The 26,239-nt window shown below is 41.2% G+C and overlaps 1 protein-coding gene across 1 annotated transcript in view; it reads left to right on the top strand.

Annotated features, from left to right (window-relative positions):
* Positions 1-26,239, top strand: part of LOC121549908 (dihydropyrimidine dehydrogenase [NADP(+)]-like) — a 212,733-nt gene that overhangs the window by 8,461 nt on the left and 178,033 nt on the right. Inside the window, exons 2-3 of the mRNA XM_041861880.2 lie at positions 12,935-13,045; positions 19,663-19,745. Of these exons, the coding sequence (XP_041717814.2) occupies positions 12,935-13,045; positions 19,663-19,745 (194 nt within the window). The remainder of the gene's footprint in view (positions 1-12,934; positions 13,046-19,662; positions 19,746-26,239) is intronic.

Here is a 26,239-nt window from a genome sequence, read left to right as displayed (position 1 = left end):
TGATGGCCATTCCAATACCTTGACTTTGTCCTTAAGCCATTTTGCCACAACTTTGGAAGTATGCTTGGGGTCATTGTCCATTTGGAAGACCCATTTGCGACCAAGCTTTAACTTCTTGACTGTTGTCTTGAGATGTTCCTTCAATATATCCACATAATTTTCCTTCCTCATGATGCCATCTATTTTGTGAAGTGCACCAATCCCTCCTACAGCAAAGATGGTGTTCTTCGGCTTGCAAGCGCCCCCCCTCCCCCCTTTTTCCTCCAAACATAACGATGGTCATTATGGCCAAACAGTTATATTTTTGTTTCATCAGACCAGAGGACATTTCTCCAAAAAGTATGATCTTTGTTCCCATGTGCAGTTGCAAACCGTAGTCTGTTTTTTTTTATGGCGGTTTTGGAGCAGTGGCTTCTTCCTTGCTGAGCGGCCTTTCAGGTTATGTCGATATATGACTTGTTTTACTGTGGATATAGATACTTTTGTACCTGTTTCCACCAGCATCTTCACAAGGTCCTTTGCTGTTGTTTTGGGATTGATTTGCACTTTTCGCACCAAAGTACGTTCATCTCTAGGAGACAGATCGCGTCTCCTTCCTGAGCGGTATGACGGCTGCATGGTCCCATGGTGTTTATACTTGCGTACTATTGTTTGTACAGATGAACGTGGTACCTTCAGGCGTTTGGAAATTGCTCCCAAGGATGAACCAGACTTGTGGAGGTCTACAATTTATTTTCTGAGGTCTTGGCTGATTTCTTTTGATTTTCCCATGATGTCAAGCAAAGAGGCACTGAGTTTGAAGGTAGGCCTTGAAATACATCCACAGGTACACCTCCAATTGACTCAAATGATGTCAATTAGCCTATCAGAAGCTTCTCAGGCCATGACATAATTTTCTGGTATTTTCCAAGCTGTTTAAAGGAACAGTCAACTTAGTGTATGTAAACCTCTGACCCACTGGAATTGTGATACAGTGAGTTATAAGTGAAATAATCTGTCTGTAAACAATTGTTGGAAAAATTCCTTGTGTCATGCACAAAGTAGATTTCCCAAACGACTTGCCAAAACCTATAGTTTGTTAACAAGAAATGTGTAGTGGTTGAAAAACAAGTTGTAATGACTCCAAGGTACGTGTACTTCTGACTTCAACTGTATACATTCCTTATACATCTAAAGTAATCAATAAGTTCTGGTATGGTAACATGAATAGGTATATTTCAAGCTAGAATCCAACAGTACAGTAAAGAAAAAATATAGTAGAATAATGTAAAATCACAAACCCTAGCCTCTGTGAAGTGAATAGCAAAGCACATTCCCCTAGAGCCAGTTCAATTTAGACATTATAGTGTTGTTTACCTGAAAAAGGTCTGACATTATTTGGCTTTATAGCACACTTTAGTCGCTTGGATCTAGCTGGCTTAAAAAGCCTTGGTTCAACGCTGGAATGAGGGAATCTAATGGAACCTTTATGAAGGCAGTAGCCACAGTGGAGTGCAGTAAGTCAAACCCTTCATTAGCATCTTTATTCAGGGACTAATGGCAACAGTGACGTGACCTTCTTCCTTCCGCTGCACTTAAGACCATCACTAAACTACTCCTGCTTGCCATTGGAAATGGCTTTTTAAATCTCATTATAATTGCCATCTCTGGTGCAATTAAATACTACATTTTTCCTCTTGCCTGCCATCCCGTCCTCCTGTCAGATGTCTTATTTTAATATCCACAGACGGCACCCAGGCACTCCTATCAGTTAAATGTGTAGCATGTCTTTTTGTGTGTGTGTGTGCATGTACATTTATTAAAACCTTCCTGGATTGCTATTAGAGTTGATTAAAAAAAACAGAGCCTTACAGCGTGTGTTCCTGTAGGGATTAACACGGGTAACCGGAATCACAGGAGTTTCCCGGGAACACTTTTTACATAAAATGACAAGACCCAGGAAATAAATAAAAATTCCCTGAATGTCGCACTAATGCAATTCCACAAAATACACAACATGCGCAGCAGCAGATTAGCAAACAGTTAAATGGCACCTTATCCAAACAGGTTGTAATAACGTGTGCCTCTTGGAGCTGTCATTGTGACTCTTCAGAAAGGCACACATTTAATAGGCCTATGCACAATTCACTACATAGGCATCCCTGTCACATACATGAAGTCTGTTAACAATTCAGAGAGGCATCTATCTTCTCCTGTCCAACTGAAACTCAAAATCCTGACTCCTGTCTCTCATGAAAATTCCTAACTTTATTCTGTAATCCATAGGTTGCAATATCAAAGCACGTCTCTCGCCTATGCATGTCAAAGTACAGCTATAACAATTTTGCCGCTTCTCTGCACTGTCTGGTATTGCTGCCCATATGAGAGCTTTGGTAGAGAATGTGATCAACAAACGGTATGAGAGTAGATATGGATATTTTTAAAACAGTGTTGGTCCCTGTTAAGATACTGTACCTTGATATTTAAACTATTCCCACTGTTAATCTTCCCGTTATCCATGAGCTGATCTGCTATCTGTATAATCATCAACTCGATTTAGCCAAGTATAGGAGATATTCGGTCATTCGTTGAAGGAGGTTATCAAGCAAGCTTAGCAACTTTGGTCATTTGACTTTTGTTTGACTGCCATTACAAAGTTTGTATGCTATACTCATTTTATGTGACTTCGGAGCTCCAGTCCGCCCACACTAGTCGCCTCTCAACTCCATCGTAAATTGTGAAGTTGAGTTTAGTCGGCTAAGTCGAGAGCGCTACTGCTGAAATGCGCTGAATTAATTTAGGAACATGATAACTCTCTGAATTTATGAATGGCCTGTTTCCCAATTCACAACATTGTCATTGGTGATCGAAGATCATTACTAAATATCAGTTTAATTTGCTCTGAAATCTTTACATTGTGGCGCAGCCAAGCCAACATGGTGGCGCAGCACCCCACTTATTTGGGGAGATCCCTGGCATAGTGACCATATCTTGATTTTTAAATGCTTTAAATGGGCATTTCAGATTTTTGCGCTATTTCCTGGAACTCTCGGGATAAATATGAATTATTCCCGGTATTGAAATTTGCTAGATTTTCATGAAAATCTTAATCCCTTGTCGGTATAGCATGGCGCTTGCACCGCCAGGGATGTGGGTTTGATTCCCGGGGCCACCCATACGTAAAATGTATTCACACATGACTGTAAGTCTCTGGTTAAAAGTGACTCAAAATGGCATACAGTACATGTAATAATATTGTTATTATTATTATTATACAAAGAGGTATGACTCCAATGGTAGCAGAGCATACCCTCTGTCTCTCCCTAACCTGGTTGTCTGGGAACACTGACAGGCAAGTGATGGGTCCAGGCTAGCTATGAAGTGTTATTGAAATGATTTAGGCTGCCTTGGAAGACCCTCGTATTAGTTGTGTTTTTGTCTGAGTGCTGTGGTTGCTTATGAGTTGCTTACATGGTGTAGGAAATGGACATGTACATTATTTGTTGTTTTACATTTAATCCATGGCCAACAAAGATAATAGGCTCATATCTTTAAAAATGCTATATGAGGATGTGTATTGTAAAACTATTATTGAATGAGGCAGTTTCAGTCCCAGTCAAAGAAGCATATTGTGGTGAGATAAACAGCTAGAGGGAGTTTATGTAAGGCATTTGCTGTGATAATCTTTAACATCTTGCTGAGTGTAGCAGGTACGTGGAGGCACTGGTATAATTTGAAACATACACACCCAGGCAAGCACATCTCAGACGTGATACCTGGACCGGTAATTGCACTCCTGGCCAGGTTTGCTCAGATTGCGCTTTTAATCAGAGAGAGAGAGAGAGAGAGAGAGAGAGAGAGAGAGAGAGAGAGAGAGAGAGAGAGAGAGAGAGAGAGAGAGAGAGAGAGAGAGAGAGAGAGAGAGAGAGAGAGAGAGAGAGAGAGAGAGAGAGAGAGAGAGAGAGAGAGAGAGAGAGAGAGAGAGAGAGAGAGAGAGAGAGAGAGAGAGAGAGAGAGAGAGAGAGAGAGAGAGAGAGAGAGAGAGAGAGAGAGAGAGAGAGAGAGAGAGAGAGAGAGAGAGAGAGAGAGAGAGAGAGAGAGAGAGAGAGAGAGAGAGAGAGAGAGAGAGAGAGAGAGAGAGAGAGAGAGAGAGAGAGAGAGAGAGAGAGAGAGAGAGAGAGAGAGAGAGAGAGAGAGAGAGAGAGAGAGAGAGAGAGAGAGAGAGAGAGAGAGAGAGAGAGAGAGAGAGAGAGAGAGAGAGAGAGAGAGAGAGAGAGAGAGAGAGAGAGAGAGAGAGAGAGAGAGAGAGAGAGAGAGAGAGAGAGAGAGAGAGAGAGAGAGAGAGAGAGAGAGAGAGAGAGAGATCCTCTTCCTCCACTGCACAATTTACTGCCACCTCTGTCCCCTAGGGGAGGAGAGCAGTCTCACCTGATCACATGTGACCCCTCTGTCTGCTGCAATCTCCGTCTGCAAACTCAATCCCCTCTGTGGAGTTCATAGCCTAGCCCAGAGCCCCCCACCCAGACACCAGGCAAGGCAGGGCTGGCTTGGCTTGCTTACACACCCAGATATCATGTGGCATATTGAACTTCTTTTTTTTCTTTCCTTCTCCTCTCCTCATTACCCCTCCCTCCCTCTGCTTCCATCCTTTCCTCAGAGAGCCTCAGATAAGACCTGAGACTACACTCACTCGGTCATCATCCCTGATTTCTTTTACAGTTCATTTACCTTCTGCTTCTGCGCTAATTGTTTTCCAAGCCTCAACATGGCCAGGGACACTTTTCAAAGGCCATGTAATGAGCCTTTGGCACATAGTGCCCATTACCCAAATTAAAGCCTGTTACCGTAGCGAGCACACGGTTTGTTTCAGGCGTCCACAGTATTCCCCTGTCTGTCTGACTCTCTCTCTCTCTCTCTCACTCCCTCTTTCTCTTGCTCTTGCACACACATGCACACACACACAGATGCACACACACGTAAACACACAAAACACACATGTAAAACACACTCACCACACTCACACGGTAATTGGCAGGAGCCTTCACCAGGGGATGCCTGTGCTTTATGAACTATTGTCGTTGGTTGCCTGGTTGGTTTAACTTGGTGCTGCAATAACGGGAAGTGAGTGCAACTGATCTGTACTCTGGGACTGGCTTCTTTCACTGTAGCTGTCTCAGTCTGTAAGGGCTAGCAGATGGCCTGTGATAGTCTATTTAATCTCGATTGATTCAGTGTCTTTTAAGACTAGGAAGAGAATAAATGTTGAGTTTGGTGGGAAAGACTGTTACTCTGATGTCTAGAGAGAATGTAAATGCAATTATTTGGGGTACAGTCATTGTATTTAATTTGAGGGCCAGCAGGGCCAACCGTGAATAAAGACAGATCACAGAAGCCTTAGCGTCGACAGACAGAACAGGAGCTGTGTAACTCCTAAATGTAGGAGGGGGTGGACACGACACAACCATGTTGGCTGGAAATAGAAACGGTTGGTGTCCTTGGTGTTCTGCTCTGTTTGATGACATGAATACATGCATGACTTAGTGAGTGGACATTATGCCACCACACCACCACTGCTCTTAGAGCTCCACACAGACTGGCAAGGCTGCGCTGTGTGGGAGGTCACACTGGGATCATACTGCTTTGTCTCTGTCTCAAGGAGAAAGCTTTATGTCTTTAACCCCAAGGCTACAGCAAGCAGCTTCTCACCTACTCACATTATGGAAATGGTATGGATAATATGTATGTAGGTGTTTTGTGTTGAAACTGTATTGAAATAGCATGCAGGGTCGTGACCGGGTCGTCAGTGCAAAGGAAGGACAGTTCAAGTGTGAGATGGTACCTTTTAGATAGGATAGGACTGTTTGCCTTCAATACAGACAGTACGCAACCATAACCGAGTAGATTCATATTTCTGTTGAACGTGACAAAGGAGAACAAATTATATCCTCAATATCCTATATTTAATATTGCTGACCCAAAGGCTGTTGCTCTGTCTCTCTAACGGCAGATCAATATGTGGATAATTCCTCTATTGATTCCAGCAGAAGAGTAAGGATTACAAGATAGCTAGTTACCTTGGCGGTTCCTCAGACAACCTGATGTTGTAACTTGTCACTCTGATCTTAAAAGCGCTTCTCGGCGCAAAAATATTTGTGTACTTTTTTTTGTTGCAGTGGCGGCCGCGATTTAGCAGCATTTCTCTGTTCATCTCGTCTATCATCCTTGAAATCCAACTTCTCCCACATAGTGACCTCTGACATCACCTACTAAGGCAATTAAATGCAACTACGAAACATTATTTAAAAAAGCGATCTATTAATATGGTTTTTGAAAACTATAATTTGTTTACAAGCCTGATAGCTGTACTTTTAGTTTATGGTTGACACAGCTTGTTGACCATTAGCCAATCGGGCATTTCTCAACTTGTTCAAAGCACGTGAATGCATCCAAGTGGTATTTATGACTTCACAACTGGTAAATTCCCACCTCCTACTTGGAGCTCAAGGATGATAGACGAGTTTCCCACCAGTAATTACCAGATGGAGGGCCGTTCAAATAGATTTTTCCCAGTCGTATGTGTTAAACATAGTGAATGATAGAGATATCATCTTTATACCTGTATATGTCCCATTATGGCGTCTGTGAGCGGACTGGCAGCGCCATTGAGGCCATCTCCATTTTGAAGTAGTCAATTTTATTATTCTATTACTTCTATGAGTTGGCAAACAAACTGAAAGGGTGTATACTGCCATCTAGTGTGTGTTGTTTGAACAGGTATAATGCCAAGGATGGCAATTTACTGCTGCCTACAGTTATCAAATGTTTGCTTACGAGTATAATTAATTGGCACCACTCTATAGTGGTAGATTCCCACTTCCCACTTGGTTACGAACACAGCATTATTAGCGGAGCAGTTGTGCCTGCCCCTTTCTTTCCTAATCAATAGTTGCTCCATATTGTGCAATAAATTACCTTGACCTTCATGTTGTTGCTATAACAGTCCTCCTAGGACTTGTCATGCAAGACGTACGCCCGTGCTGGAGCTCCTGGTTATGCAAAACAGTGTTTGTGTGTGTGAACCCTATTAATTCTATTAGTATCAACTCTATTGTTAAATTCAGAAAGTACATCTGTAGGCATTAGCTAGCTCAGTAGCTTACCATGTTTTTCTGACCAACTCGACATTCTTTACTCCAATCTCAGCCGACTCTTTCTTGCCTACTCAGTCTCTCACTCTTCTTCTAGGTTTGAAACTATATGGCTGTAGTCCGGTGCTTCATTGTCAAAAGAAACAAACTCGCACACAGCCATCTGGTGCAACCACAAAAGTATTCACCTGTTTCTACGTCAAGTAAGGACAATGTTCTATTTCTTGTTTTTATGGCGCGCGTTCAGCCCAGCAGTATATATAATCGATGACATCTCCCATTTACAATGACATATCAGATTGATACATAAATTATATGCACTACTTATTATATATATACTTTTTTTTTAAATGAAACATGGCCTTGAGACTACTATGGTTACCAGAATACAATATGTACCTGTGACTGCTTTCATTCATTGCATAGCACATGGATTGTCCCTGTCTTAGTACATAGTACAGCTAGCTAGTATATCCTACACAGTTCTTTGGTGTCTGATACTGTGGTGGGTTAACTAGTAGCTATTCTGTATCTCCCTCTGCCTCCATAGGGGTATACTACGACGCAAGCTAGATCTATTCAGGGTTTTCTAAAGCTAGCCAGCTTCAGTTAGCTTTCCATTACAGATCAGACTTCATCCGTACTACGCCGGTGGATATTGCTCGTCCGCCTGCCGCTAACTTTAGCAGGTTTTTAACTGTGCATGCATGTCGCACGTGGCTAGTCGAATGCCAAACTCTTCATTGAGACAATGCTGAAACATCAATCCATTGGTAAGTCGGTGCCACATTTTCATTTGTGCCTAAATCAAAATGGAAGAAAAGGTATCTTGCAAATTCAGTTTAGAAGTACAGTCTTTATTTTGTTACTTTGATGTGCGAATCAATGCACAGACACCTTTTTTCCCACTCCTATCGATAAAATAATTGTATTAAGTCATTCAAAAGTTTTATTGTGTAAAAATACGCACAAAAACTCATTTGATTAATACAATATTTAATCAGTTGTCTTCTTCAAATGAAGAGGATGATGATGCAATCTTTGCAAGATTGAGGGAATCATTACACTGGTCCTCAACTCGCAGCTCAGACACTTTGTCGTGGAAATTCTTACACAGGGACACTCAAAGTCAATCTTAAATGAATCATTGTTTATTGTAAGCACGCTGGAGAGGTTCCAACAAACTTGATGCACCATAGTGAACGTCTGTCAGGAGCTCTAACAGGGCAGTCCCGTTAGTTCCCTTATATACTGACAAGTTATATTTGCATGATTTAGCTTATTCATGCACAATTAATGTTTGCTTCATTCATGTGACGACCAATACTGGGTCATGCATGTGACAGACCAATACCTCACGAGGCTTCTTCTCTCTAAGCTGAGACCTTGAAACTGAGATATCCCTTTCTCCAAACAATGTTCTGGGCGTACTGCCAAATTGCAGATACTGATAGGGAGGATTCGTTCAATCAGTCACTTGCATGAACACAGAAATTGGGTTATAGAAAAGCACAAACAGAACACAGAAATTGGTTAATAGAAAAGCACAAACATAAAAATGTCCATCACAACAAATGTAGTTAGGCTTGAGTTAGCCTAACCCATAGCTGGTTAGATCTGAAGGATTCTTCACCATAGCAATTTACCTGGCTAAAAGGTGAGCCACGTTCGTGGTACCGGTTATCCAAAGTTGAACTCAGAATTCACCAAAGTTACCTCGCTAACTCCTCTAACTACATTCATAGTATAGGGCTCATGTCTCATGCCTCTAAGTCTTAGCTTATGCTTCTCAGGTCCTCACTCAGCCCACCATGTTAATCACTGCTTCCAGCTAAATGTGATTTGCCCATTCCCTGCGTCCATCCCCCCCTCCTTCCTCACCTCCCACCCTGGTTGATTTCGTCTGAGGGCTCATGGCTCCATCGGCGTTTGCATACCAACGGCCGTTCTGCCTGGCCCGGGCACTTATTGATCTCCCATCTGTTTGGGGCCCAGTGTGATCAGTGTAGAGTGAGAAAGCCAGACACACACAGGCAGGCCAGGCAGCGTTCCCTCCCTCTCCCTCCCCAGCGGACACATGCGGACTGACGCAGCCAACACTCACAGATGGGCCTTGGTTCCTTGGTTTAGACAAGGCCTTCTGTGCGGAGTGCGTTGAGCACGGAAGCAGGTCCCCAGTAACTACCCTGCAGTGAGAAAGGTCGCACAAACAGTAGGGGAAGCGTTCTCTTGTGTTGTGTAGACACCGGGTGTTTGGGTGACACACACGATGCTTGCGTGCACACATTCTAACACACACTTGACGTGATCATGAGTCTTTTAGGATGCGATCTTAATGGATACAAGTTGTGAGCAGCATAACATTTTTGCTACGGTGTGCCTTACTGAACACTACCCTGTTTCACTACATCTAGATTGAAACACCATAGGATTAACCCTGCCTGGTGGCCATTTCCCTGTTAATATTCTTCATTTAACCACAGTAGATTAGCCGCTGTCAAACATGGTTAGTGTTTCCTGCAACCCTGCCTGTATCTGACCGCCATGGATCTGTTTCTCTTGTACATGTTCCACTTGAGGAGGTCAGGTCAATACAGGGCTGTACGTGGGGCGCTCTGCAGGAGATACAAACACTAAGACAAGTCTATATGCAGTGAGGGAGGGTCTATTTAAAATTGAAGACATGGTAATAGGATAAATTGTTTTTGTTAATCCTGATATTTATTTATGTCACTCTGTTTAATACATCATGTTGGAAACCCAAACAGTTAAGGCATGTAAACGTTTCTGGTGATACTATAGTCAGACAGTGATGAAACTAGTATGTTGTGTTTTAATGCTGAAGCATCATCAGGATTTTACAATGCTTCACATTGGGGGGAGATTTAATGTTAAATATTTTTCTCTCTAATGCATGTTTGGTAGTGCAGTGTTTCTGTCTAATAAGATTCTTGCTAATCTGGTTAGGTGATTGTTTATAAGAACGTTTGTTAATTCATTCTATGGCAGTTACTCTCCCACCTTTTTGACCTGCTTCTCCTCTTGGCGTTAACTACTAATTATGTTTGTTTGTTCCAAATCTTTTGGAACCACGTCAAACCAACTGCCATACGTTCTAAATTATGGCCGATGTAATGGTTCTAGATCAAAGCAGCCCCTGCAGTTCTGAGACATTATAGTTGTAAAGGGTGGATATAATATAAACATAACTATTTTAATAAGATACAGACGGTTAAATCATATCTTTATTGTTATGTTCATTTTGTCAAAACATCATTGTTCCTAACGGACCCCAAGAGACTTGTCTCCGCTGTAAGAATATCTGTACCTTTCTGTCCTTAATGGTTTACCTTGAGCATGTACCGCAGACATGTTGCTTTATCTAGACCACACAATGAAAAAATACATAAGTCCCACAGGCCTTAACAGACAATAAAATAAGAAACGCAGCGGTGTAACTACACTTTATTAGGTGTGAAATGAAATAATTAATAGGAAGATTTTTGGTGTTGCATAAAGTGTGACATTTCATTTAGCGTGGCTAACACAGTAGGGAAAAAGACACAGGTTATGTTAGAACCAGGCCTGGCCTTTTACAATAACACCCCCATAACACCCCCATACCTCCATATGAAACAGTCTTCTCCCTTCCACCTACTGTGAATATATGAAAATAAAAAGCTTAATGTCTTGTCACATAGCTTGTGGGACGCTAACTGAGGTGGGATGCTGCTGCTGTTGTTGAAAACAGGGGGGGAAAGACTCTTAAATGATTCCATGGTGGATAGTGTATACACAAAATGCTACTCAGAGATGCATCAATGCAAATGCTGAGCATAAAGTGTGTGTGTGTGGGGGGTGATGATTGCACAAAGGAAACAGAGGGGGGAAATAATATGTTCTCCAAACCATCTGCACAGTACCTAGAGAAATAGACTCCCAAATCTGCTCCCAAAACATTTGAACGTTCAGTGGTGGAGAGCTAGCTGCTGGGTCTGGGGGATACACCTGACACAAGACAACAAAAGCATTTGATAACCAGTAGACCGAAAGTTTACATATTCTTGCCCCCCAAAACAAATACTGGCTGCCAACATACTCAGTTGATTTATCAATATGTACCAAGGAAAATATGAATACATCCAAAACTGAGGCTTAATTGCAGAAATATAGGAATTGTATTGTACTTTAATCATGCTATTGTACTATGTACTTGTTTGCATGTATAGATTTCCTCACTAGATCATGTGACATACTGTATACAATTAACCTCAAATAGAAGCCTGGTTTGTGCATTCACTATTCACACTGATGATGGCTTGATGACGAAACGTTTGTGTTTTGTTTTTCACCTTTCATTTTTCTGCACAATCAGCATTTGGGTATCATGATGTCCCAAGAAAACACCTCTATTTTTGCATTTAAGCCTCAGTTTTAGATGTATTTCTCTTTTTCGACAGTGTGCAGGTCTCCATCCTTTCCAGTATTCCCATTTTGATACCTGGAACAGACATTATTTGGTTTAAAGGACATTTAAGGAGTATCAACTCTGTAGTTACTGTGAAAACTGTATACAGTAATATGAATCTATAGACCTGTTTTACATCCACATATCCACAAACAGTGTTTAGAATCCAAGTCCCTGCGGTCTTCACAGTTTCCCCATCTTTATGAATGATGTTTTATAAATGCGCTATGCTCTACTGTGCACTGCTTAAACTGGAGTGTGTGTTGCATTCATAATGAACTACAGTACAGTGAAGAGGCTCATGATTGCTGATCAGTGGTAATGCAAGGCTGCAGGAGCACCTTGTCTTGAGTCGATAGTAGAGTGGGGGGGGGGGGGTGGGGGGCTGAGTTGATTGTAATGGAAGGTTACACGACTGACTGTTTTGTTGTCATGTGTGAAGATGGTGTTTTGTAATGGCACCAACAGCACAAACCGGCAGGTAGCCTAGCTGTTAAGAATGTTGGGCCAGTTACCGAAAGGTCGCTGGTTCGAATCTCCGAGCTAGCTAGGTGAGAAATCTGTCGATGTGCCCTTGAGCAAGGCACTTAATCCTAATTGCTCCTGTAAGTCGCTCTGGATAAGAGCATCTGCTAAATAACTAAAATGTAAAACCGTCATTCTGTTACCAGATTTTGCATCGTCACTGTTCTTCAAGGAAATGTGTTTTTGTAAAATGTTCTGTGGAGATTGTTAAAAGTAGTCCTTGTGCATATAGTTATATGGTTTGTTGAACTTTGCAGTCATTGGTTTTTGTTTGACGTACATCTGAAAGTGAAAAATCTGAGTCTCAGCATCACTATGTTACTGTGTAAATGCCCATGGGACAACTGCTGCCCTGAATGTAGAACAATGAAGCATCATTACGCAATATATGCAATGCACAATTCTGATTTGTTTTAGAAGACGTTCATGTTGCAGGTAAAATAATATACTCTTAGTGATTTGGTTGGTATTTATTGCTACTGGAAAAAGGGAATACCTGAAAAATAGAATAATTAGACCATAAGGACTATTTCAACCTCTAACAGGGATCTTAGCTAACCGTTTTCTAGGAAAATCATCTGAGTTTCTGACAATATGGTTTGTGATACAACTGACATGCATATTTTATTTTTGAGGTATAAATAGTTTTTTTCCCTGCTCTGTTCTACTGTAATGTTGACTCTCTCTCTCTCCTCTCTCTCTCTCTCTCTCTCTCTCTCTCTCTCTCTCTCTCTCTCTCTCTCTCTCTCTCTCTCTCTCTCTCTCTCTCTCTCTCTCTCTCTCTATCTATCTATCTATCTATCTATCTATACAGAGTATCCTGACCCTGAACCCCCGGGTGAAGAACCATGCTAATATCTGCTCCACCTCTGCTAAGAAAGTAGAGAAGAAGCACTGGAAAAGAAACCCAGAGAAAGGCTGTGATGTGAGTAGAGCTCCCTAACCCTGAACCCCCCCCCCACCACCACACACTCACGCACACCAAACAAGACATGTGACTGTCGTAGACATTGTACTGGTTCCAAATTTAGAGAACCCTGTTTTTCTTGGATCCCCACCTCGTCTGAAGAGGTTATCTCAGGTAGCTGTTTTTTAACCTTTGCTTGGACTTATGTCGATGTCTACAGCTGTGTCCTGGACACCCTGACAAGATAACAAACACGCACACACACGCATGCACACCCACACACACTTCACTGTCACGTCCCTGTCGCACACAAACAAACACAAAACACACACACAAACACAATTATCTTAGGATTCCAGGCACATGCTGTCAGAGTCTCAGAGAATATCTCCTAAGACCAGCCACACCGTTTGTTTTTTGGCAGGTGGCTGCAGTCCCTCGTCTGTCCTTGAAGGGAACTGATACGACACTCTGTTTGTCTGTGTGTGTGTATGTGTGTGAGAGTGAGTGAGTGTACGTGTGCTTGCGACAGTGGTGTGTGTGTTCACATGCATGTGCGTGTCTGTGTTCGTGTGTGTGTGTCTGATCTATACACAAAATAAATTGAAGATGTTTTGTAGGAGAGATGATTTGCTCTCCTTGCTGACTGCTCTGCGCCGAAGTACAACCAGCTAATTCATCACGCTAATCAATGGTGATGGATTCTCCACTTTATTTAATGCTGAAAAGCTTAATAGATAGAACATATGGCGTATATGCGTATATCCAGAACCTATGCACACATTTATGGATTGGTGAAGTTCTTTATCCAAAATAACCAAGCATACAGTCTAGTGGTCTACTATAATCATGAGGAAATATGTGGATGAAGTATTTTAGATTAAGGTGATAAATGTTGTCATATCTTTATCAAAGTAACAAAGCAAGACATCAACCATCTAACTGAAAGTGTTTTGCCAACACACAGCATTCTTCCTGATCATTTTCCCATCCAAACACCATTCTACTGCTAAACTATTATAGCCCATAGCTGTCTTTGATTTCTGTTAACGATAGGGTATTGATCGATCCTATGTAACAGATGTATCCACTTGCGAAGGGGAAAAACAATGGCCATTTTAATTAAGAAGTTTCGTCAGACCCTGGAGCATCCTTATAATTGTTCTGGGGGTCAGGACGGATGCTATAGAGGTCACAAACATTATGTGTATCCCAAATGTCACTCTATTCCCTATATGATGCACTTCTTTTGACCAGAGCCCTATGGGTCCTGGTCAAAAGTAATGCACTATAAAGGGAATAGGGTGTCATTTGAGACACACCCATTATTTATAGGTGGATCTATGAAGAGCCTTCATCCATATAGCGTCCTAATGTATGGCTAGGATATTGAGTGATGGAGTTTATTTTATGTCAGTAAAGGGGATCTTTGAAGGGATTCCCTACCTATTTGCAGTGCAATAGCCCCCTTACTAATCCACAGAGTGATCCTGCAGGGCAGTCTTCCATGATATCTGGGCATTAATCACTCAGAAACTCAGTAGTGAGTCTGGATCGGTCTATCTTTCTGCTTTGTGATACAAGTGTGTTAGAGCACATTTAGTCTCTCTCTGCCCATCTTCCTATCCTCCTAATGCTCCTCTGTATTCTCTCTCTGAGCTGAAGACTGTGCTTTGGTGTCAGAGAAGGCCTCTCTCTCTTTCTACTTCTACTTTTACCTTTCTCTCTCTCTCTAGCTTTACCTCTATCTGTCTTGCTGTATCTCGCTGTCTCTCTCTTTCTCTCACTTCACCTCTCTCTGTCTCTCTCTCTCTCCCCCCCTCTTTCTCACTCTCCAATTTTCTCTCTCTCTCTCTCTGTTTTCTTTCTTTCTCTCTCTATCCTTTGGTGTATCGGTCTCTTTCGTTCTCTTCTCATGCTGTCTCCTCCCTCTCCCTCTCTGTCTGTCTCTCTCTCTGCTTTGGTGTCTTAGAAGGCCTCTCTCTCTCTACTCCCCACCCCTCTCTCTCTCTATGTGCTTTGGTGTCAGAAAAGGCTTCTGGGAGGTTTATTAGGCATCTGAAGGTAATTGCTTTAATGAGACACGATGAAAGCGAAGAGGGCATAAAAGCTACCATAAGTGAATCCTGTCTGGAATTCGTTAAATGTCTTAAATTGCCTTTCATAATCATCACTCAGCACCCCGGTCATGGTCAAGGTCCAATAAAAACAAGGAAAGAAAAAAAAACAGCACATTTTTAAACTGTTATTTTCATTCCGATTGCAATCAAAATCTTAAGGAAAGAAATCTAATCTTACCTTCATTTTTATGTATAAATATGTACATTTGTTGTGTGTGATATGCATAAATTAAAGGGATACGGTTTCTCTCAGACATTTTTCCTAATTGATAATTAAGGTTTTCAGACACTGGAATAACATTTTAGAATTAAATGAAGGTTCCTGTTAGTCTGAATGTTAACTTGTATTCATGTACACCAACATAAAAAAATAACACTTAAAGGTACTGAGGATGTTCTGCAATACAGACAACATGTGAGGCTGTCGAACGCATTTATATTGCATTGGGAACTGTCTCCTCCATAACAGAACTACAAGACACAACTGTTGAGTCCATATAATATACAGCAATATTGATCATGTACAGTATGTAAGAATGGCTGAAATTGGAAACACATCTTTGTTTGAGAATTTCAAGCAATAACGTTTTTTTCAGTGATAATGATATCCAATGTCTCACCTCTTCAGGGCTAAAGCATCATAATCATAATCGGTGGTCTTTTGGCCTGATGTAAACTTTAACAGCAGGTCTTCTCCTTTGCCAGGAGATAGATTTTATTCTAATCTTTACATGTGAAATAATTGTCTTCTCACACAGTATTATGGATGAGACCACATTAGTGCTTTTGCCAGGTTTATTTGTCACTATTGAAGGGATTTAAATTGAGTAAAATGAGGAACAAATGCTCCACTCCATCACATTGTGATAAAAGTAAATGGATCATGCCTCTAATAGTTCTGCAGTGTGAAGACAGATTGTTCATTAAATGCATTGGATGTCAGAGAAAAAAAGGAGATTAATTTATATTCAGAAATATATGAAGATATCAACAACAACAAAAAACGGAATCCAAAATGGTTTATCATGCTGCCTTACCTATTCTTCAGCTTATAAGTAGTTACAACTGTGTGGCGATCTTGTCGTTTTAGTTAAAATAATGTGACATGTTTTACTTTGAGAGAACAGAAGAATATATTTCATAATTGGAGTGGAAGGATTCCATATGTGGCACCCAGATTTTTGGTGATGGCCTAATGTTGATGTTGGTGTTAGTGAGCGATTAGCTGAGATTACCTGAGATGAGAGCTGAATATTAAATTTTTCTACTTTTTGCGAGTGGAAATTCATCACTCATTCATCTTTTACACATAAATCTATAAGACAGTCTCTGGTAAATAAGGACACATATTTGCAGGACCATATTTTCCATCATCTCCTTACTGATTTAATCCCTGATCTCTTCATCCTCTCAGTCCCTGGTACGACATGCACCAGCAGGGGGTGATCGACAGGGGGCACTGGGATGGAATATTGACACAGTGGACTGAGTTAAAGTGTGTGTGTGTGCATGCATGTGTGGTAGTGTGTGTGTGTCTTGGCTGGGTTAAAGCAGGTCATTGTGTTGTGAGCAGAGTGGTGCCAGTGAGTCACATACTGTGTAAACGACTGGTTCGTTATCTCTGACTACCTCTGGATAATTACACGACACTGATCAACCTAGACATTGATTCTCTCTGCCTGATCAAATGTCAGCAGGCTGCAGCACCACGTTAGGGTGGAGCACACTTGTGTGTGTGTGTGAGAGAGAGACAGAGCGAGATAGAGAGAGAACACAAAGAGGTGTGTGTGTGTGTGTGTGTGTGTGGTGTGTGTTAGTCGGGGAGCTGTAGAGTGGTATGTATGGGGGTGGTTGTGATCGATGGGCTTTATCAGTTGGAACACACAGACCCCCCTGGTAATCCCAGCAGTGGCCCTCTCTCCCTCCCCACTTCCATCATAGGATTAACCAGCAGATACATGGAGTATTACAACACAAGCACTTCCCTGCCTAAGCCGCTCCTACCGAGGGGTGGGGGAGATTAAATGAATTATGTTAAGATTTGATGTTAATAGAAACTTGTCGTAATTCTCTTCCCTCCATGGACATTTTCATTCTTCTTAATGTACAATAGAACATTAAGCTTATGGCGTAAGTACATTGGCCGTGACATAATTGGAATATAATATTTCCCCCTCCTAACATTTTGGAATGTGTTTTATTAGGTATATAAAAGTAGGTGGTAGGTACTGTAGGTGTGTCTGACATTGCATTTGACTATTTGTTGTTTAGCTAGCTCTGCCTGTCTCTCTGTTTTAGTGCAACTTTGAGGGGGTTGGTAGGTAGGTAGGTATGTTATGGGGTTTAAAATCTTATGGTGACTTAAAGAGAGGTAGGCTATATCTCTCCAGGCCCTAATGGCTTGAGATGAATCACGTTATCTGATATGAAAATTCATAAATCTTATAAGACAAGCTGATATCTGTGTTCCGCTCCGTATGGGAATCTCCGAGGTCTCATAGCTAGCTGACATGTGCTGCTGCCAGAGTGGAATGAATATGTGACGACGTTGACGTGTGACGTGTGCCATACAGTATGCCAGATTCAATGCCCTTTATGGAATCCACTGTTGTGCTCTTATGTTGGTAGCTTGAAGGTTAACATGAGGAAAATCAATCATTATTTCCAATAAGGAAAGATAGCTTAACTACCCTTAATATACTAAACTCTTGTTAGTTCTTCACTCAGATCTACAGTTTTTTACAGTTTCAAAATTAGTACCCTCATAATGGTACGACGTTCCAATGTGTTTGTGACACCTTCACAACACCATTGAATGAATATGGCTTATTAATGCAATATTCCAACCCTTGCCCAGACGACAGATCTAAAAAAACGAGTTTACACAAATTGTTTTTGAAACATATCAACATATCCTTGTCATTCACACACGCTCAAACAACACAATAATGGCACATTTCCATATCATTTTATTTGTATTGTTTGAACAACGAATAAAAGAAAACATTTGTAATCCCATCGAATTATAGAAATACTTCAGTGTAGACATTACGAGAATTCAATTGGGAAAATCACTGACTTTGGTTTTCAATCATGTAAATTAGGTGTCAATAAGAATTGAAGCGCGTTCCTTATTATTAGGTATAAAATGCAGGCCTTCCGTATTTTGTTTTGTGAGAAGAACATAAGTGAGTTAGCGCTTGTGAACATTACCACCACAGGGCTCACATTATGACCAATTCCAGTAGAAACACTTTAGGGAGATAAACATTATCTTTATGGATAAAATCCCTTCCTTCCCTCCCTCCCAGTATATGTGTATTAGTTTCGCACATTTTATGGATGATGCTCTAAGATAATATTGATCTTGTAATGCAGCAATGGTTTTAATAACCAATCGAGCTACAAGTCAATGGGTATTTGAATTGGATATCCTCAGGATTTTGTCTTGCAAGTAGTTTGCTGAACATACGTAATTGCCGTAAACGGCCATACCATCATCTACCATTTTACATAATTGATATACAAAATAAACATCACTCCATGTATGTAGTAAGAACTGTAGCTCATAGAGAAGTGATGGTACTGTGTACAGTCATGGTGCAAATAAGGTGTATATATACACACTACACAGTGTGGCTGTAGCATGCATGTGATGTTATTATGTCATCTAAGAGGACAATATAGCACTGCAAGGTCTGTGGCTACCTGACTTTCTTTGCTTTGTTGTGGTACTGAATGGCAGTAGGCAGGGTTGGAGAGTTGATTGTGTTGTTCAGAATTATTAAAGACAAACATCCGGCCCTGTATGATCCGGCTCTTGAGTATGAGTAAGGGATTAGACTGTGGCCTGTGGTCACTGAGTGGGGTCTGAACACACACACACACTCACACACACACACACACACACACACACACACACACACACACACACACACACACACACACACACACACACACACACTTCTTGAGGAGGGTGGGAGGGAGATTAGGCTGAGCTGAGTGGTTATCTGGCCGGCGGCGGCGGGAGGGCAGAGGTTCCTTCCTCGCTAATCGTCAGCGTGTCAATAACGTCCAGGCTTCTCTCTCTCTCCTTGGCTCAGTCTCTCCCCTACCCCAGGCTCATCTCCGCTCCGGAGGGGTCCCGGGGATTTGATAGGGCCAATGCCATGACAACGGCTCACCCCGACCCCGAGAGAGAGGGGGGTGATGACGTTCGGGGGTTTAAATCACGCGCTGGACCAATAACATTGCAATGTCAGTATTTGATGATTCATTCACGACAAAGTCAGGGTTTTGGAGCTACAGTGCAATTTGCATGAAGAAGACATTTTTTATTATATTTTCCTAAAAGATGGGTGTGCTGCGATGGTATTGAAGTGGATTAAGACAGAAGCCAGGGTAATAGCCCCACAATCAATGAAACGCATCAGAGACCAAACAGACAAACAAACAAATAAATACTTATCCTTCTCTCTCTTTCACTCTTTCTCTCTCTCTCTTTTACACACGTAGAGCTGCGTGAAGCTGGAGAACAATTTTGATGACATCAAACACACAACTCTGAGCGAGCGCGGAGCACTTCGGGAAGCAATGAGGTAAGGCTTCGGCCGCCGGGTCACCATGGCAACAGTCACAGATGTGGCAACGAGGCTGGGGGAAGAGGGGGAGGAGGGGATTAAAAGTCATTCTTCATTATTGGACGAACAAATGAGTTTATTGCCACCATTCAGCTTTGTACTCTCTGAGGTATTAATTTGTCAGTGGAAGAAACCTCTTCCCTCAGAGGCTAAACTAGTGGCCGGTGGTTATTTTTCACACACACACACACACACACACACACACACACACACACACACACACACACACACACACACACACACACTGGTCACACATTACCCAATTCATATATACAGTGCCTTCAGAAAGTATGCATAGCCCTTGACCTATTCCACATTTGTTGGGTTACAGCCTGAATTCAAAATTGATCAAATATATTTTTATCACCCATCTACACACAATACCCCATCATGAAAAGTAAAAACATGTTTTTAGACATTTTAGCAAATTTATTGAAAATGAAATACAGAAATATCTCTTACACAAGTATTCACACCACAGTCAATACTTTGAAGAAGCACCTTTGGCAGTGATTAAAGCTGTAAGTCTTTCTGGGTAAGTCTCTAAGAGCTTTCCACACCTGGATTGTGCAACATTTGTCCGTTATTCTTTTCAAATGTCTTCAATCTCTGTCAAATTGGTTGTTGATCATAGCTAGACAACATTTTTAGGTCTTGCCATAGATTTTCAAATAGATTTAAGTCAAAACTGTAACTCAGACACTCTGGAACATTCCCTGTCTTCTTGGTAAGCAACTCCAGTGTATATTTGGCCTTAGGTTATTGTCCTGCTGAAAGGTGAATTAATCTCCCAGTGTCTGGTGGAAAGCAGACTGAACCAGGTTTTTGTCAAGGATTTTGCCTGAAAAACTTCCCAGTCCATAGCGATTACAATCATACCAATAACATGATGCAGCCACCACTATGCTTGAAAATATGGAGAGTGGTACTCAGTAATATGTTTTATTGGATTTGACAAAAAGTTAATTGCTTTGCCACATTTTTTTTGCAGTATTACTTTTTAGTGCTTTGTTGCAAACAGGATGCATGTTTTGGAATATTTTTATTCTGTACAGGGTTCCTTCTTTTCAGTCTGTCAAATAGGTTAGTTTTGTGGAGTAACTACAATGTTGTTGATCCATCCTCAGTTTTCTCCTATCATAGCCATTAAACTCTGTAACTGTTTTAAAGTCACCATTGGCCTCATGGTGAAATCCCTGAGGGGTTTCCTTCCTCTCCGGCAGCTGAGTTAGGAAGAACGACTGTGTCTTTGTAGTGACTGGGTGTATTGATACACCATCCAAAGTGTAATTAATAACTTCACCATGCTCAAAGGGATATTCAATGTTTGCTTTAAAAATATATATTTTTTAAATCTACCAATATGTGCCCTTCTTTGCGAGGCATCGGAAAACCTCCCTGGTCTTTGTGGTTGAATCTGTGTTTGAAATTCACTGCTCGACTGAGGGTCCTTACAGATAATTGTATGTGTGGGGTACAGAGATGAGGTAGTCATTCAAAAAATCATGTTAAACACTATTATTGCACACAGAGTGAGTCCATGCAACCTATTATGTGACTTGTTAAGCACATTTTTACTCCTGAGTATTTAGTCTTGCCATAACAAAGGGGTTGAATACTTATTGACTGAAGACATTTCAGCTTTTCCTTTTTAATTGTGTACAAAAAAAATGAAAAACATAATTCCACTTTGACATTATGGGGTATTGTGTGTAGGCCAGTGACAGAAAAATCTCACTTTAATCCATTTTAAATTCAGTCTGTAACACAACAAAATGTGGAAAAAGTAAAGGGGTGTGAATACTTTCTGAAGGCACTGTATGTATTCTAAAGACTCATCCTATATAACTACTGCTGTACACACCGTTTCTATTCCTATACTGTCCATACTCTTTATACACACCATCACAATCATATATATTTATATTCTGGACTCTGAAATTGCTCGTTCTGACATTTCTTAATTTCTTAATTTACATTTTGGGGTTTGTGTGTATTGTTTTGTATTGTTAAGTATTACTGCACTGTTGGAGCTAGAAACATAAGCATTTCGCTGCACCTGTGATAACATTTGCAATATATGTGTACGCAACCAATACAATTTGATTTGATTTGACACACACACACACACACACACACACACACACACACACACACCACTAACACATAGTCAATGTTTGATTTGCCCCACCAAAGCACGTATCCTGCGATGATATTCAAACACTTAAAGATGTGTAGCACAGATTGGCTGTTGTTGTTGCTCAGGGAAATGGGGGCATGCAATAATTACATTGCTCCAAGGATGATTGAAGGAAGATTTCATTTTGTGTCTGCATTAGATCACTTCAGATATGTATTGCTGTTTAGCTGCAATCATGTTAGACAATTGAACACGTTTAACCATATATGTTCCATTGTAAAAAGCTGTTTTTACTGATAGAAAACACTTCATATGATTATTATAACAGTGTCTGTTTTCCATGATCTAGTCAACCCATAGAGTCTGAGGGTTATGAGTGACTTTTCTATTTCTTATATTATCTATGCATTTAGATTTAATGTACCAGCCATGTTTCATTCCACACTGTAAAACCAAGTGTTTAGGATCTGAACACATAACTTAACGTGTTTAAAAACTGTTACAGAAAAGTGTTAAGGTATTTAGAATATCAATGAAAACGTGTCACAGTGTTTAGATCGTAAACACCAGAACATGTTTATTCACTGTAACACTTTTTAAACACATGAACATGTTTATTCAGCACAAGGTGTTTAGGTTTTAAACACTAAACACTGGGGGGTTGTTATAACCCTGTAGGGTGTAAAGCCGTATTTGCATGTTTCCCAGCATGCCTTTCGAGTGAATGTGAGAGATTGTTAGTGATAGAAGGCCTTATGAAGTGTATAATATGTGGTCATAAAGGGTTTACTTTTAATTGAAACGCATTCACTTAGGCAGTCACTTGGTGAAGGTTTCAGGAATAGAAGTTATTGAATGCAACAACCATGTCTTAGTTATCCTCAACATTGTGGTCTGAAAATCCTTGCTCATGGGCCACATCAGACCTGCAAGTCACAATAACCTGGTTTGTGAAGTGATTAGTAATGACTATTAGAATCCAGCCAGAGGGAGGATATCCAACAATTTTAATATTTTATCACCCACAACCTGCACTCAGAATGACTGCTATGGAGAAAGACTTAACACAAGAATACCTAAACTGGATCAACCATTTCAGTAACGGGTGCAACCCCTTACAGATTGGATTAGTTTAGAAAAATGTAAGTTATTTATCTTTGTTTAGTATAAGATCAATTAATCAATCAATATGCATGAGGAAACGTAGATATTAAAACAAGCTATTCTAAAACTCAACCTGCAACAAAAAGCATGCTGGGAAATATGATAATGAGGCCTCTCCCACGTCTGTTTCACTCTGAGCAAGTTAACGGAAATTAACTCAAGACAGTAGAGTAACAACAACACCACGGGATTGAAATTATTTCTTGAATTAAATGTCCTGTTCAATTGTGCTATAATCTAATTTTATTGGTCGCATACACATACTGTATTTAGCAGATGTTATTGCGGGTGTAGCGAAATGCTTGTGTTCCTAGCTCTCAAGAGTGCAGTAATATCTAACAATACACAACAATGCACACAAATCTAAAAGTAAAATAATGGAATTGAGAAATGTAGAAATATTAGTCCGGAGTATAAATATATACAGTGGGGAGAACAAGTATTTGATACACTGCCGATTTTGCAGGTTTTCCTACTTACAAAGCATGTAGAGGTCTGTAATTTTTTATCATAGGTACACTTCAACTGTGAGAGACAGAATCTAAAACAAAAATCCAGAAAATGACATTGTATGATTTTTAAGTAATTAATTTGCATTTTATTGCATGACATAAGTATTTGATACATCAGAAAAGCAGAACTTAATATTTGGTACAGAAACCTTTGTTTGCAATTACAGAGATCATACGTTTCCTGTAGGTCTTGACCAGGTTTGCACACACTGCAGCAGGGATTTTGGCCCACTCCTCCATACAGACCTTCTCCAGATCCTTCAGGTTTTGGGGCTGTCGCTGGGCAATACGGACTTTCAGCTCCCTCCAAAGATTTTCTATTGGGTTCAGGTCTGGAGACTGGCTAGGCCACCCAGGACCTTGAGATGCTTCTTACAGAGCCACTCCTTAGTTGCCCTGGCTGTGTGTTTCGGGTCGTTGTCATGCTGGAAGACCCAGCCACGACACATCTTCAATGCTCTTACTGAGGGAAGGAGGTTGTTGGCCAAGATCTCGGCAATACATGGCCCCATCCATCCTCCCCTCAATACGGTGCAGTCGTCCTGTCCCCTTTGCAGAAAAGCATCCCCAAAGAATGATGTTTCCACCTCCATGCTTCACGGTTGGGATGGTGTTCTTGGGGTTGTACTCATCCTTCTTCTTCCTCCAAACACGGCGAGTGGAGTTTAGACCAAAAAGCTATATTTTTGTCTCATCAGACCACATGACGTTCTCCCATTCCTCCTCTGGATCATCCAGATGGTCATTGGCAAACTTCAGACAGGCCTGGACATGCGCTGGCTTGAGCAGGGGGACCTTGCGTGCGCTGCAGGATTTTTATCCATGACGGCGTAGTGTGTTACTAATGGTTTTCTTTGAGACTGTGGTCCCAGCTCTCTTCAGGTCATTGACCAGGTCCTGCCGTGTAGTTCTGGGCTGATCCCTCACCTTCCTCATGATCATTGATGCCCCACGAGGTGAGATCTTGCATGGAGCCCCAGACCGAGGATGATTGACCGTCATCTTGAACTTCTTCCATTTTCTAATAATTGCGCTAACAGTTGTTGCCTTCTCACCAAGCTGCTTGCCTATTGTCCTGTAGCCCATCCCAGCCTTGTGCAGGTCTACAATTGTATCCCTGATGTCCTTACACAGCTCTCTGGTCTTGGCCATTGTGGAGAGGTTGGAGTCTGTTTGATTGAGTGTGTGGACAGGTGTCTTTTATACAGGTAACGAGTTCAAACAGGTGCAGTTATTACAGGTAATGAGTGGAGAACAGGAGGGCTTCTTAAAGAAAAACTAACAGGTCTGTGAGAGCCGGAATTCTTACTGGTTGGTAGGTGATCAAATACTTATGTCATGCAAAAAAATTCAAATTAATTACTTAAAAATCATACAATGTGATTTTCTGGATTTTTGTTTTAGATTCTGTCTCTCACAGTTGAAGTGTACCTATGATAAAAATGACAGACCTCTACATGCTTTGTAAGTAGGAAAACCTGCAAAATCGGCAGTGTATCAAATACTTGTTCTCCCCACTGTATATATTTTTACCCTCATCAATCTACACACAATACCCCATAATGACAAAGCAAAAAAAGTTTTTTTGAAATTTTTGCAAATTTATATACCGTGGGGAGAACAAGTATTTGATAGACTGCCGATTTTGCAGGTTTTCCTACTTACAAAGCATGTAGAGGTCTGTAATTTTTATCATAGGTACACTTCAACTGTGAGAGACGGAATCTAAAACAAAAATCCAGAAAATCACATTGTATGATTTTTAAGTAATTAATTTGCATTTTATTGCATGACAAGTATTTGATACATCAGAAAAGCATAACTTAATATTTGGTACAGAAACCTTTGTTTGCAATTACAGAGATCATACGTTTCCTGTAGGTCTTGACCAGGTTTGCACACACTGCAGCAGGGATTTTGGCCCACTCCTCCATACAGACCTTCTCCAGATCCTTCAGGTTTCGGGGCTGTCGCTGGGCAATACGGACTTTCAGCTCCCTCCAAAGATTTTCTATTGGGTTCAGGTCTGGAGACTGGATAGGCCACTCCAGGACCTTGAGATGCTTCTTACGGAGCCACTTCTTAGTTGCCCTGGCTGTGTGTTTTGGGAAGACCCAGCCACGACCCATCTTCAATGCTCTTACTGAGGGAAGGAGGTTGTTGGCCAAGATCTCGCGATACATGGCCCCATCCATCCTCCCCTCAATACGGTGCAGTCGTCCTGTCCCCTTTGCAGAAAAGCATCCCCAAAGAATGATGTTTCCACCTCCATGCTTCACGTTTGGGATGGTGTTCTTGGGGTTGTACTCATCCTTCTTCTTCCTCCCAACACGGCGAGTGGAGTTTAGACCAAAAAGCTATATTTTTGTCTCATCAGACCACATGACCTTCTCCCATTCCTCCTCTGGATCATCCAGATGGTCATTGGCAAACTTCAGACGGGCCTGGACATGTGCTGGCTTGAGCAGGGGGACCTTGCGTGCGCTGCAGGATTTTAATCCATGACGGCGTAGTGTGTTACTAATGGTTTTCTTTGAGACTGTGGTCCCAGCTCTCTTCAGGTCATTGACCAGGTCCTGCCGTGTAGTTCTGGGCTGATCCCTCACCTTCCTCATGATCATTGATGCCCCACGAGG

Source organism: Coregonus clupeaformis, chromosome 34, assembly GCF_020615455.1.
Source record: "Coregonus clupeaformis isolate EN_2021a chromosome 34, ASM2061545v1, whole genome shotgun sequence".
Taxonomy (NCBI): Eukaryota; Metazoa; Chordata; class Actinopteri; order Salmoniformes; family Salmonidae; genus Coregonus; species Coregonus clupeaformis.
The sequence above is the reverse complement of the archived record's forward strand: the minus strand, read 5'-3'. Positions and strand labels throughout refer to the sequence as shown.